We start from the raw sequence: 14,721 nt of genomic DNA, 5'->3' as shown, positions 1-14,721 counted from the left end.
CAAATTTGATGGAGAAGCAGACATTTCAAGACAAGTACAAACTAAGGCAACTCATGAATGAGTCATGCAGGAGATACACAAAGGAAGATCACACACACACACACACACACACACACACACACACACACACGGAAGGAGGAAAGATCCTCGTCTTGCCACATCAGGAAAGAAAAATCTCCTGAGAGGATAGAGGGACAAAGGAGAGCTAGCCAGGAACCAAAGGCGTTCAACATAGAACACCAACAATCTCCTGCTGCTCAGAGCGGAGGGAAAAACAACCCAGGCAATCAGCAAAACTACAGACATTAGTAGACTCTCTCAGTGATGACAGTAAATGTGAAATCTCTTAAACTCACCCATAAAGACCCCATGACTGATTGGCTGATGTAGAACAGCGGGAGGATGCTGGCCTGGCACACATGGAGCCCGGGCTTCAGGCTTCAGAACGAGGCATGAGCCGGGCACCTAACCCCAGTGGACCTCTGTCAGTTCACAGCCGGTCTGCTCTACCGAGATGGTTTTAGGTTAGATGGAGCTGCATAGTAAGACTCTGTCACAAACAACAACGACAGAAACAACAGACAACAAAAGCCTGGATCCTCTGAGACCCTGTCTCAAACAAAGAACAATCACATGGAATTAATCCTGCAGAGTTGGTTACTTGGGAAATTAAACTAAGTTAACAATTCCCTAGCCAAATTAACCCCAGAACAGAGGGAAGACTCATATTAATAAAATTTAGAGGGGCTGGAGAGATGGCTTAGTGGTTAAGAGCACCATCTACCATTCCAGGGGACTCAGGTTCAATTCCCAGCACCCACATGGCAGCTCATACCTACCTGTCTATAACTCAGTTCCAGGAAATCAGACACCCTCACACTAATGCACATAAAAGAAAATGAAATAAATTATAAAAAAATAAAATTAGGCCGGGCGGTGGTGGCGCACGCCTTTAATCCCAGCACTCGGGAGGCAGAGGCAGGCGGATCTCTGTGAGTTCGAGGCCAGCCTGGTCTACAAGAGCTAGTTTCAGGACAGGCCCCAAAGCTACAGAGAAACCCTGTCTCAAAAAGCCACACACACACACACACACACAAAAGGAATGAAAAGGGGATTACTGCAGATTCTAATAAAACAAAGAATCTTTAGGGAGTACTTTAAAAAACATATTCTAGTAACCTGAAAATGTAGATGAAATAAATAAATTTCTAGACACATGAGACATACCAAAATTAAATCGAGAAGAGATTAAATAGGTTTCCATCTTTCTGAGGAATGGGGGGCTGCTGGCAGGTAGACCTCACCAGCACTCGGGGTCTCTCTCCTTTGATAAACAGAAAACCCCAGAAACCTCAGGCTACCCTTGTTTTTGGAATGTAAGTAGAATTGTCCGTGAAGTAACTGAGGCAAAGGGATATGTATTAGCATTAGCCCAACTGCGCACAGCCACACACTCCAGGTGGCAGGGGCATGCTGACAAAGAGGACTTGGAAAGCTGACTAGGATGTGAATCACTTTGGTGAATTCTTAATCTAAAAGATAATTCTTACTTACTTGTTCCCAGAACAAGGTTCAACCATTGGATTTAGGATTTGCTGGCTTCTGCCATTCCCCCAGGGGTAGAAAGCGCAATAGCAGAACGTGTGGTAGTGGGAAACCGTGTTTGACCTCTCACCCTAGAAAAAACAAAGCAAGATGTACTGACCCTGCAGCTCAGAGCTCCCCTCCCCCCTGGTCCACACCCACCAGTAGAGCGTAATTCTTTTAACAAGTTCCCTAACTGCAGTACAGTGAAAATTAAGGTCAAGTCATGGACTCTGGCTGCTGGTGTTAGAGCAAGGCCTGTAGTTACTCCAGAAGTCTAAGGCAGAAGAATAGCCTTTAGTGAAACACCCTAAGGGAGGCAGGGTCACTAGAGAGTATGGGAGCCCGCCAGAGATGGCCACTCAGACAGTTTGTGGACAGTCAACAGTCTCTGTTCCAGCCAACTGGGACTACACTTGGTGTTCTGGATCCATGTGTAGCACCGAGCGTTTAAAAGAAGAGGTTTTTGAAGACAAAACCCCATCCTGGTATCTCACTCAGCGGTTGCAGAGGGAAGTCCTGCGCAAGCCAGCAGTTCACCAGAAGCTAAGTTAGCAGGAGCATCTTGATCTCAGGTTCCTAGAATAGAGTTGCGTAATTTTTCCTTGGGGCTTCCTATCAAGGAGAGCAAATTCTCTGGACAAACCTAAAAAGACTCAGCAAGAACAGAGGCTGGATGTGCCTCCACAGTGTCTTGTCCTGCACCAGGTACCTCAGCACTCAGCAGAGCACGTGCCTAGCATGGGGCTAAATAGAGAATCAGCTGAAAAGGCTTTAATTGCTTGTGCAAAATCCACTCAAGCAAACGGCCTAAATCAGCATCTGAACAACTGAGACCCCCAGTTTGCCAGGCGGGCGCACCAATCTTTTTTTTTTTTTTTTTTTTGGTTTTTCGAGACAGGGTTTCTCTGTGGTTTTGGAGCCTGTCCTGGAACTAGCTCTTGTAGACCAGGCTGGTCTCGAACTCACAGAGATCCTCCTGCCTCTGCCTCCCGAGTGCTGGGATTAAAGGCGTGCGCCACCACTGCCCGGCTGCGCACCAATCTTTTATTTCAAAATTATACAGATGGTAGAAGATTCATGTCAGATTGTCTTCCTGGCTAATAATTAGTTTATCATCATAAAAATTAGTAAAATTTCTATAAAAAATAGGATGGAGAATTAGAAAAGGGGGGATTATCTGTGGGAGAGGGGAACGGAAGGACAGTCAGAGGGGACAGAATGAACGAGGACAAAGTATAAGGACAGAAATGTATGAAAATGCCGCAATGCATGGTGGCTCACATCTTTAATCCCAGCACTCGAGCCAGAGGCTGGCAAATCCCTGAGTCTGCGGTCAGCCTGGTCTACAGAGAGTTCCAGGACAGCCAGGGCTACACAGAGATACCGTTTCAAAAAAAAAAGGGGGGGGGAAGAAAATGACACAAACTAGTTGTTTTGTATGCTCGCCCTAAAAAAAAAAAGCTGAAAAAGAAGAAACAACAGCAGATTCTGCATTTGTTGCCTCCATTTTGCTGCAAGCAAGAGTTGAGCATTTCCAGAGGCCGGGCGCTGTCTCCAGAATGCCTGCCTGCTGAGTTTCTGGGCTGAGTTCTGCTGCTGTCTGGAAAAAGGCAAGCCTTGCTGCCCAGGTGTGTTCTAGTCCTTGGCTGATGTGCAGCTGGCCCACACCTGCCCACTCCCCCAGGTGACCTCCTCTGCAGTCATCCCCCTGCCTCATCTCTGGAGTGCATCTCCACACCCAGAGAGGAGTGACTTGGAAATAATTTCAAACTTAGCAATTGGAAGAAGAATCCAGAGCAGATTTAATATCTAAAAGGAACATGTTCCTTGGGCTGGTTGCTCGGTGAGGAAGAGGCCGACGTTTGGAAGGAAAGTTATGACTTGAAAATAGAAACGACCAACTTTATGTCATGCAGATATCTGGCCAGAAGCTATGAACAGGTGGGCCTGCCTGGCAGCACCTCTGTTCTGTGGCATTTTTCTCTCAGCGCCGTAACAAGCATCCGGTTGATGATAACAACGTCTTCCTGAATCTCGTTGGCCAACCTTTGCTCAATTTCTCTGTTTTGTAATCCCCTGCTTCTATCTAGTTTCACTAGCTTTCGCCAGTTTTCACATTTGTCTTATCAGTTTCTCTATAACTTTGTGTAATTTATAGTACGATATAACAATCACCTAGTTATCAATAAAATATAAAGTGTGGCTGTGATGGCTGACATGCGCACACTCTCCATGTCACACTCATAGCAGTCTTTCTGAACTCTTTCTTAAAAGCTTATTTTTAAAAAAATTTTTTTTTAGATTTATCTATTATGTATTCAGTGTTCTGTCTGCATGTATGCCTGCAGGCCAGAAGAGGGAACCAGATCTCATTACAGATGGTTGTGACCCATCATGTGGTTGCTGGGAATTGAACTCAGGACCTCTGAAAGAGCAACCAGTGCTCTTAACCACTGACAGTTGGACACATCTCTCAATGGTGAACCCCCTGAGCCATAAAACATACTTAACAATATCAAAGACAATAAAATATACATTTTAAATTTTACTGTAAACATGCTCTTAGCTGAGTATAGCGTTTGTATTCCTAGCTACTCAAGAGGATAAGGCAGGAAGATCACTTGAGTCTGAGAGTTTAGAAACTGCCTGGCCAACTAGAAGCTTAAAATACTCTTGAGAGTGCTGGAAAGATGGCCCAATGGTTAGGATCTCTGGCTGTCTCCCAGAGGACCCGAGTTCGATTCCCAGCACCCTCATTGCCATTCATAACTGTCTACAACTCCAGTCCCAGGAAATCCAGTGCCCTTATCTGTCCTCAGATACCAAGCTGCATAGGTGCACAGCCACACATGTAGGCAAATCATTTACACACATCAAATAAAATGAATACTTTTTTTCCTCCGTGTGTATCCCTGACTGTCCTTTAACTCATTCTGTAGATCAGGCTGACCTCGTGAACCACCAATCCTGGCAGAATTATTTTTTAAAAAAAAATGAGGAGATTGTCGGGCAGTGGTGACACAGTCTTTAACCCCAGCACTTGGGAGGCAGAGGCAGGCAGAACTCTGAATTCAAGGTCAGCCTGGTCTACAAGAGCTAGTTCCAGGACAGCTAGGACTATTACACAGAGAAACTCTGTCTCAAAAAAAGCAGGCAAGCAAGCAAACAAACAAAAACAAAACAAAAAACCAAGGTGATTTATATTAGAGAAGATACAAAGTTTTTATCAAGTAAGATAAAGCAAGAGGAAGATCTGTAGTGTTCATTATTCCTGGAAAGATATTTAAGAATATTGCTGCACTGGGCAGTGCTGGTGCACGCCTTTAACCCTGGCACCCGGGAGGCAGAGACAGGCGGATCTCTGTGAGTTTGGGGACAGCCTGGTCTACAGAGAGAGTTCCAGGACAGGCTCCAAAGCTACAGAGAAACCCTGTCTCGACAAAAAATGTTGCTGCTTGTACTGGTAAAGTCAGTGATATGCACACCCTTCCTTTCTAAAGAACTGAATCGAGCAAGAGTCTCTGGAGTTGAAGATTTAGTCACAGAGATGAGGGGTTATTTGAACTAAGAAATGTAAACACAGGCTGGACACAAGATTATAAAGACTGGCGCTTCAGAGGCAGGTGGATCTCTGTGAGTTCAAGACCAACCTGGTCTACAAGAGCTAGTTCCAGGACAGGCTCCAAAGCCACAGAGAAACCCTGTCTCGAAAAACAAACAAACAAACAAAAAAAAACTGGTGCTTTTTTTTTTTTTTTAATAACTATCAGACTTCCTTCTGTAGGTGATAAATTCTCGTAAACAGGCTTTCTAAAGGGAACTTAATTGTTTTTACACTAGTGTGTGCTTTCATGTGTGCACACCGGTGAAGGTGCCACACACCAGTGTGGAGGTCAGAGGACAAGCTGAGAATGTCTGCGGCCCTTCCGAGTTCCCTGGATGGAACTCAGGCTGGATGGAAGTGTCTTTATTTACCACGCCGTCTCACTAGCCTGAGAGGTTTTATTTTACTTGACTTTGGTGTAGGAATGTTTTGCCTGTGTGTATGTTTGCTCACCATTTGTTTGCCTGGTGCCCATGGAGACCAGAAGAGAGGTCAGCACCCCTAGAACTGGCATTATGGATGGTTGTGTGCCTTAGACTCATTGTGCAGCCCAAGCTAACCTCAAACTTCTGATCCTCTTGCTTCAGCCTCCCAAGAAGCTCACATCATCCCAGGGCATCTTTTATTAGTTGAATCCTAATTTTTGTTACAGTAAACGTAAGACTTTATTAAGTTGTATATGATCCTGCCAGAAAGCAAGGAAGCATGTCATTTGATTATTGCTAAAGTGTTTTCCAATATATATTTAATTACTAAATATAAATATATAATATTTACTGAGTACAAGGTAAGTTTTAAAGAAAAGATTTTGGTGACTAGTGATCATGAAAGTTTAGAATTTGTCACTCTGATCAAGAAGTTTATTTTTATCATGAGTGAGTCTGTGTTGACACGGAGATCAAACCTGAGTAGCAAGCACTTTTACTGGCTGAACTATCTCACCGGCCCCAAAGGTGATATTTAATGACTCCTTGAACCTGGGCTAGCCTGTGGATTTGTTACTTTTCTGTTGCCATGGTAAGATCCATTACTAAAGATGACTTAAGAAAGGGTGTATTTGTGCTTGTGGTTTCTGGGAAATATAAGTCCATTGTGGTGGGAGGCCCAGCAACAGGAGTAGGAAAATGAGAGACCACACCTCAGTTGACAAAAATGAAGCAGAGAGAGTGAACTGCAGGTGTGGCGAGACTAGGAACTCTCAAAAGCCCTCACCCAATGAGAGCATCCTCCTGCGAGGCTGCACCACCTTCCCAAACAGGGTCATCAACTGGAGACCAAGAGTTCAATACCTGAGCTGATGGAAGGCATTCCTCGTCCAAACCACCACATCCTAACAAACACTTGTGCATGTATATTATGAAAAATATGTGTGTTTTATATGAGATTTTCACATGTAGGGAGAGCAATATATGAAAAATCTCAGAACAAGCATCCTATTGCTGAACTTAATCCTCAGCCTTTGTATCTCCATGAGTGTGTATCTCCTCCGTGAACGTATGCCACATGTGTCTGTGTGCCTGAGACCACCAGAACAGGGCACCCAATCCCCTGGTGTTGGAGCTCACAGAAAATTGTGAGCCACCCAACATGAGTGCTGGGAATCAAACTTGGGTCCTCTGGATGGGGAAGAAAGGCTCTTAACTACTGCGTCATTTCCCCAGCCCCCACTGAAAAAAATTCTCAGTAAAGTAATCCAGACCAAAAAAAACCCCCCAGTCCTCCAGCTTCGGCCTCCACAGTGTTAGGATTACGGGCATGTGCCACCAAACCTGTGTTAGTCCCACTGGTTAGAATAAGACCACCACAATTTTTGAACCAAATTTAAAGCAAGCTTTAATTAAATACTGGCCAGGATGATGGATCAGGCTAGGTCCATTCCAGGGCTCCCAGAAAATGGCCAAGTTCTGAGAGACTTTCCGGTGAGGAACTTAGGGGGACTGACCAGGCAGAGGGCACAACGGTCAATACAACAGTGCCCACAGTCTGGGCAGGGCCTTGGCGGCAGGTGGGGCATGGGGCAGCTTTTCTCAGTGGTTAGCATCACCCAGTCCAGGTGAAGTCATCATGTACCATCGTGTCTTTGGGGACCCTGGGGTCACTGCTAGAAGCTGTGGTCTCATCTGCCATAGCAACCTTTTTCCATTAAATATTTCCAATGCCACATTCAGCAGATCTCAGGAGGCCTCCGGAGTAGACGCTGCTTTTCTCAGCACACGGTTCACTGATATTCCAGAAAACTGAAGGCAGCCTTGGAATCTCGAAAAGCCTGAAGGTATTGTGTCTCCCGAGTGCCCTCCCCACAGGCTGGGAGTTCTGGAGCGAAGGTCTGGCTTTAGAATTTGGGTGGGTGGGAGGGCTCCAGAAAATACTAATCCCACTGGTTAGAATAAGACCACCACCACAATTTTTGAACCAAATTTAAAGCAAGCTTTAATTAAATACTGACCAGGATGATGGACCCGGCCTTGGTCCATTCCAGGGCTCCCAGAAAATGGCCTACATTGGCCAGACGGCCAAGGCTCCAAATTTCCCACCGTTGACTAATGAGAGGCAAGCTTACCTCCCGATGTACTTCCTGCCTATGTACTGCCCACCTAAGTGTAGCTCAAGCACTTCCCGTGCAATTGAGTGTGAACCAAGCTTCTTTAGGGAAGTGAAAACAGGTAACTTGTTATCTTACACGAACAACAGCCTCCAGCATCTTGGGAAGTATTTGTTGGGCAAGGGGCTTACAGGTTAGGTGCATTTTTGTTTTATGGATCTCTTATTCAAACCTAATTTTGGTTCTCACCCCTGACGACTATCAAGTATTTTTATATGGGCATATTTTTAAATATTTCCCTTTACCTCTTGCTGACGGAGGTCTTCCAACTGTTAACAAAAAAAGTGCTTGATATATTTTAAAGGTTTCGTAGTTTTACTTTTAGTATTTGGTCTGAAAATTTTGGTTTCAGGATGGGATTCCCCTTTTTTCCCCAGCAGACGCACACAGTTTGTCCCGTGGTCCCAATCATCTCCTCCACACTCACTTTCCATGGTGCTCTACCTGTTTTTCTGTTAAATTTGGATCCTTCTGAGAAGCATAGGACTTTAATTCTGGTCAGTGTCAGGAGTCAAGCCACCTATGGCCTATGTTTGAAAGAACCACTTGCCGCTTCACCATTTTCTTACATGGGTACGAGAAGAAGTTAGGGGAAGTAGGCCTTTCTGTAACGGTTCTCACCTCAGTTGATTGCTGGGTGTTGGGAGGAGGGAGGTGACCGTCTTTGTTAATTTAGGCAGTGTCTATCTCCTTGGCTGGCTGGTTTCCTTAATTTTCCTTAATCCCATCCTTCCTACTCAAGTTTTCCTTGCCTTGAGGTTAGACCACACACTGTCCGCCCACTGCCTATGGCACCCAATCATCTCCCCCAGGCTACAAACTGAGCGAGGAGGGAAATGGCGGGGACCGTTAACGGCTCGGGGGCGAAGGGATGCGGGGCAGAGAAAGGGACCTTCCTGCGAGGGCTCCTCGCCGGGACAATCTCCTCTGCGCCCGCCAGAAGGCGCCGCGGCGCTCGCCTTCCCCGCGCACAGCCGGAGCCTCTGCCGCATCCACCCCGGGAGCGGCGCTGCGGTGTGCGAGCCGGGCGGGTGCCTGAGCCCTCTGCTGCCTGCGAGGACGACTCGGTGCCAGGGCTCCTCGGCTTTGTTGCTGGGGCTGGGGCGCGGCGGATCTACGATTCCGTTCTCCCAGGCAGGAAACGTCCCGAACTTCCCCCACGCCGCGGTCTACAAAGCCCCGGAGTCCGCAGGCGGGAGGAGTCGGATCCCCCACACTGTCGGATCCCGCCCAGCTCCCGCATCAGGCCTTCCCCGGCCTCATGAGGACCCCCCGGCCGGGGCGGAGAGCCGGGCACCGCCCGGACCGCGATCTGGCCGCGGCCTTAGAGCGTTAGCCAGGTCAGTGCGCTGGCACGTTCGTCAGCGGGCAAGCTGTGGGCAGGAGCGGCGGCGTCCCCGTGGCGCACCGAGGCCACCCGAGGGTCACCGCGGCCGAGTACCCGCGGGCGCGAGCGCGCTGCCGTGCTTCCCCTGACAGGCCAGGTGTAGACCCGCCCCTCCGCAGGACCCCAGCCCGGTTGATGCTCGTGGGGGTGGCGATGGGGTGGGGGTGGGGGCCCCCTGAGGGCCATGTGCCCAAGGTGTGGCAGGTCCCGATGCTGGGGCCTCGGGTCTATGCGGAAACTCAGATGTGACAGAAAAGCGGGAAGAGAGGAGGCCAGGATACCCCAGCGTGGGGCATGAAGGAAGGGATGTGCGCCGTGCGGACCGGAGATGGGTGGCCTCGGAAACCTGCGTGGCCTTCCAAGGCAGAGAAATCAAGAGTCCCAGCCCTCACCTTCCCCTTGCCGCTGGTCACCTCTCATCTTCCCCCACTTTAGGATGCGGCTAAGCCGCCGGGCTCTCTATGCGCTAGTTCTGCTGCTCGCCTGCGCCTCGCTGGGGCTCCTGTACGCCAGCACCCGAGACGCGCCCAGGCTTCCGAACCCTCTGGCGTTGTGGTCGCCCCCACAAGGTCCCCCGAAGCTCGATCTGCTAGATCTTGCCCCTGAGCCCCGCTATGCACACATCCCGGTCAGGTTCAAGGAGCAAGTAGTGGGGTGAGTGCTGACCCGGGCGAGGTGGCGACAGAGCACAGCATGCCGGGGTGAGGGGGGGAGGGTGCCTGGAGCTTTTGTTTCCCCCAGTGCTGGGCCCAGGGTCCTGCTGCTTTGCACTGACTGGTGGGTGCAGTAAGCGGGAGGTGGAGAGGGTGACCGAGGCTTAAACTAGGGGGGAGGGGGGCAAGACGGCAAATCTCTCCTGAACCTTGTCACCGCCACTGGGGTGTGGGAGGAGGAGTGCAGGCAGCGGAGCACCCAGCGACAGCCGGCTTCTTGATTTAGACTTGAGATTACGGAAGGGTTCCTGAGTGGCGGCTAGGTAGACATCCCAGGAACTGGCCCTACTCCACACCTCTATAAAGCCCGGATACACGGGATGAGCTGGCTGGTCTGTGGTCCCCTCTTGGGGGCTATTTGAAGAGCAGTGCTTAAGGGGGAAAGATACCAGATGGGAAGAGTTGAGGGATCCAAGTGTGGGGCTGCTATGGGTTTTGTGAGGTCAGTGGAGCTGGGCGGTGGAACTCTGAAGACCCTTTCTCCTCGCTTCAGGCTGCTGACTCCGTATAACTGCAGTTGTGAACCCAGGGGAGGGAGCTTTGCCTTCCCGTTCCAGAGACAGGCTCGAGTCATTGACCTCACTAAAGCCTTTAACGCTGAGGAGCTGCAGACTGTTTCTGTCGCCAGGGAGCTGGAATACCAGGCCTTCCTTGCAAGGTACCAGTGAGAAGCCTTCCCTAGGGTGGGGGCAGCGGTGGTCGTTAGTGACCCCTTGGGAAGAGATCTTTCTTTGTCTTTTGTCCCTCCCTCTCCACCGCAGAAGCCAGTCCCTGACTGACCAGCTACTCATAGCCCCAGCCAACTCCCCCTTACAGTATCCCCTGCAGGGCGTGGAGGTTCAGCCTCTCAGGAGCATCCTGGTGCCAGGTAAGGAAGGAAGGTCCGGGGGTGAGCCAGGTTAGAAGTCTGGATGAAGGAGAGTGAGGGGGGCATGGGGTGAAAGGTGAAGATCCCTGAGAAGGGAGCTTAGGCAGGAGGTGTGGACAGAAGGGACTCTAGGGTTGCCGGGAATTTCAGGAAACCTGAGAAGTTTGTGGAGAGGAATCTCCTCTTTGATAGCTGAACAAGGGCTTGTGGGATAGGCAGGACCAGCCATGGAAGAAATGTCTCTTGGACGGGAAGGAGTTAAAAAAAATAAAGCAGTCCCTCTAGGGTATTTTGTACTAGGCCTCGGCAGGAGAGATGGCATGAAGCAGTGCATGGTGGGAAGAGGAGAAAAAATGAGAAAGAACCCAGGCCTGTCTGTGTGATCTTGACTCCTCATCCTCCCCCCAGGGCTAAGTCTGCAGGAAGCTGCTGCCCAGGAGGTGTATCAGGTGAGAGGAAACAGCAAAGAGGCCAGGTGGGCACGGAGGGGGACAGATCCACCCAGAGAGATGCGGGCATCGAAAGAGCAAGAGGTGGAGTGGGGTCTAACCCCGCTATCTCTCCCGCTCTGCCAGGTGAACCTGATTGCTTCCCTAGGCACCTGGGATGTGGCAGGGGACGTGGAAGGCGTGACTCTCACTGGAGAGGGACAGCCGAATCTCACCCTTGCCAGCCCAGGCCTGGATAGACTCAACCGGCAGCTGCAACTGGTCACTTACAGCAGTCGAAGCCACCAGGCCAACACAGCAGACACAGGTACTAGGCCTGGGTGAGGCAGGGGCGGGCTGAAAGAACAGAAGGAACCTAATGATAGAGGGTGTGGGAGGGCCTCGGGCCAGTGGCTACAATGGCCTAGAATGTAGCAAGTGGGCCAGTGGTGCCAGGGATGAGAGAAGGAGCCTTTGTTTATCTGGGGCCAAAACAGGCCAGTGGGAAACCAGAGCCTTGGGCGTGTTCCAGCTTCAGTTCGGCAATCCAGCCCTGAGCCTCCAGGAAGTGACCTCTTCCTGGAGCAGGAGGACTCGGGCATCCCCTCCGGCACCTTTCAGCGAGGTGCACTGCCCACATAGGTTTCTAGCCCAACACTTACCTTGCCAGCCTCCTTTTCTCTTCCTGCTTTTCTCCAAAGTTTGGTTTACTGTGTTTACTCCTACCTTGGGGCCTTCTGCCATCCTCTCTGCCTAGAACTTTCTTCCCCGAGATTCCCCCCTCCCCCCCCCCACTGGCTCCTTCTGGACATTTGCTCAAATGACTCCACTTTCCTTAAGGCAGTTTTCCTGACCTCGATTTCTACCTAATGCCATTACTGCCGCATTAGACTTTCTTGTTTACTTAACCTAAACCAGGATGGTTACATCCTCTAGTGTTACCATTGCACAATATGGGCATTTTACTTTTCGGTGCCTCTCACTTCCTGCACTAGAAATTTATGGAATGGCATTATCACACTGATTAAATGGCTTCACCAATTTAGAACACATTTTCAATTGTTTTGTTTTGTTTTTGAAGCCATCTCATTTCACATAGCTTTGGCTGGCCTCAAACTCATTATTCAGCCGACTTTGACTCCCGGTCCTCGAGCTTCTACCTCCCAAGTTCCAGGATCACAGGTGTGTGCCACCACACCAATTGACAGAAAGAATTTAAAGCTGTGTAGCACAGAGTCAAGTATAGTGGTCCATGCCTGTAGTCTTACTGCTTGGGAAGCTACGGTAGGAAGGTAGAAAGTTCAAGGATAGCCTAGGCTACACACACCCATGTGCCCCCGCCCCCACAATATATTGCGTGTAGAAAATTTTAGTAAAGATTACCTTTTAAACAGTTAGCTTTTGCTAGACATGGTAATGCTCACCTATAATGCCAACCCTCTGGGATCGGAGGCAGGTAAGAGAATTGCCTCAGTGTTGAAGGCAGCCTGGGCTGTGCAGCAAGTACCGAGCTAGTCCGGGCTTCATAAGCAGGACCCAGCCCTTTCAAGAAGCCAAACGGGGAAAAAAAGGAAAAAGAAAGAACGGGAGGAAGGAAGGAAAGAAGAGAAGTTCCATTGCCTTTGTTCCATCTCCTAAACTGTCAACTTCTGGCCAGATGTGTAGCTCAGTCTCATTGGGTAGTGTGCTTGTCTGGCGTGCACAAGACTGTGGGGTCAGTCCCCAGCATGGTGCAGAACTCTATAGGATGTCTTATTAGGAGACACTGTGGTGATAACACCTGTAATCTTATTCAAGAGACAGAGGTCATCCCGTGGAAGAAAAATAGGGCTGGAGATGTGAACTTGGTGGCAGAGTGCTTTGGAGCATGTGTTAGGCTCTAAATTCAATTCCCATCACCACAGAACAGCAAAACACAGGTTCCACAGAAGTCAGAACTGTATGTTCGTGCCTACCAAGGTCTGGAAAGGCAGAACACAGAATAGGGATTTAAATATTGGTTTGCTGAAAAGAGAATGTTCTTCTAGCCTTAAGGGTCCAATTCCACGTCCTTTCTTCCCAGTCCGGTTCTCCACCAAGGGACATGAAGCTGCCTTCACCATCCGCATAAGATATCCTCCCCAACCCCGGCTGTACCCACCTTCATATGTACGCGAGGGAGGTGAGGCTCGCGGGATTAGGGAAGTAAAGTAGGGTTAGCCCTGGGAGGGGCTGCTTTCCCGTTTCTCTCCCCCACTCCCCCCTCCCTTTCTGCACCCAACCCTGCATCTTGCTTTCAGCCCAGTACAACATCAGTGCTCTGGTTACCATCGCCACCAAGACCTTTCTTCGTTATGAGCGTCTACGGACACTCATTGCCAGCATTCGTCGCTTTTACCCCACCGTTACCATAATCATCGCTGACGACAGCGACAAACCGGAGCGCATTAGCGACCCCCACGTGGAGCACTATTTCATGCCCTTCGGCAAGGTGCGCTGCCTGCGGAGCTGAACCCGGGCACCAGAGGACTCTGGGAAGGGGGCGTGCCCTCAGTCTGCAGCTTGCAGGGTAGTGATTGAGGACCACCTGCCTCAGAAACAAGTGTGTGCCTATTGTAAGAGATCCCGGATCTGGAATTTTGGCTAGCTCGTTCGTTCTGCATTCTTGAAATGGTGCTGTTACCTATAATAATAGAATAAATTGGTAGATGCACGCATGAAATTAAATGTATTTCAAGATCCTTCCTCCAAAAGATTCAAGATCTTTAAAGAGTGGTGGGAACCTGCGGGCTAGTTTTTTTGTTTTGTTTTGTTATGTTTAAAAAAAAAAACAACTTAATTTCCTCCAGTCATGCGTAAGTACTCAAAAGTCTAGAGAAGGGTACAGGCTGTTTCGAGGGTCAGGGGAGAGGAAGAAAGACGGCAGAGTTTCCCTGCTTCTACAGACTCCCCAAGCATAATACAACTCTCCTAGGGCTGGTTCGCAGGTCGGAACCTGGCGGTATCCCAAGTAACCACCAAATACGTGCTGTGGGTGGATGACGACTTCGTCTTCACGGCGCGCACGCGGCTGGAGAAGCTTGTGAACGTGCTGGAGAGAACGCCCCTGGACCTGGTAGGGAGGGGCGCGGAACGGGGGGTGGAAGCGCGGTGCGTCCTCGGGTGAAGCCAGCCTGGGGGACAGTCCTGGGTCCTGTGGTGCTGACGCCTACAGGGCGAGGGCGGGGCGGGGCGGCGGCGCTGATAGGAAGCACCTAACTCTGGGGGACCTGACTCTCATTGGAGCATCCTCTCACCCCCGGCAGGTTGGGGGCGCGGTGCGGGAGATCTCGGGTTTCTCTACCACCTACCGGCAGCTGCTGACTGTGGAGCCGGGCGCCCCAGGCCTTGGGGACTGCCTTCGGCATAAACGTGGTTTCCACCACGAGCTCCTTGGCTTCCCAAACTGCGTGGTCACCGACGGCGTGGTCAACTTCTTCCTGGCGCGCACGGACAAAGTGCGCGAGGTGGGCTTTGACCCGCGCCTCAACCGGGTGGCACATCTGGGTGAGTG

The 14,721-nt window shown here is 50.0% G+C and overlaps 1 protein-coding gene across 8 annotated transcripts in view; it reads left to right on the top strand.

Moving 5' to 3' along the window:
• The window catches only part of B4galnt1 (beta-1,4-N-acetyl-galactosaminyltransferase 1), a 30,464-nt gene that overhangs the window by 12,162 nt on the left and 3,581 nt on the right, over positions 1-14,721 (top strand). For 2 of the 8 annotated variants that reach the window (XM_050163836.1, XM_050163835.1), the window contains 10 exons: positions 7,363-7,463; positions 9,616-9,834; positions 10,387-10,551; positions 10,655-10,761; positions 11,170-11,210; positions 11,337-11,517; positions 13,252-13,350; positions 13,469-13,659; positions 14,143-14,283; positions 14,474-14,714. In XM_050163836.1, the coding sequence (XP_050019793.1) occupies positions 9,617-9,834; positions 10,387-10,551; positions 10,655-10,761; positions 11,170-11,210; positions 11,337-11,517; positions 13,252-13,350; positions 13,469-13,659; positions 14,143-14,283; positions 14,474-14,714 (1,384 nt within the window). In that variant the 5' untranslated portion in view covers positions 7,363-7,463; position 9,616. Of the gene's footprint in view, positions 1-7,359; positions 7,464-8,927; positions 9,134-9,213; positions 9,835-10,386; positions 10,552-10,654; positions 10,762-11,169; positions 11,211-11,336; positions 11,518-13,251; positions 13,351-13,468; positions 13,660-14,142; positions 14,284-14,473; positions 14,715-14,721 lie in introns of those variants that run through there. The other 6 variants (XM_050163833.1, XM_050163832.1, XM_050163834.1 and 3 more) reach the window with 5 other exon arrangements.

Source organism: Alexandromys fortis, unplaced genomic scaffold, assembly GCF_014885135.2.
Source record: "Alexandromys fortis isolate MF-2015 unplaced genomic scaffold, M_Fortis_MF-2015_v1.1 scaffold_125, whole genome shotgun sequence".
In the NCBI taxonomy this organism is placed as follows: domain Eukaryota; kingdom Metazoa; phylum Chordata; class Mammalia; order Rodentia; family Cricetidae; genus Alexandromys; species Alexandromys fortis.
Note: the sequence above shows the minus strand (reverse complement) of the source record. Positions and strands in the feature narration are given on the sequence as shown.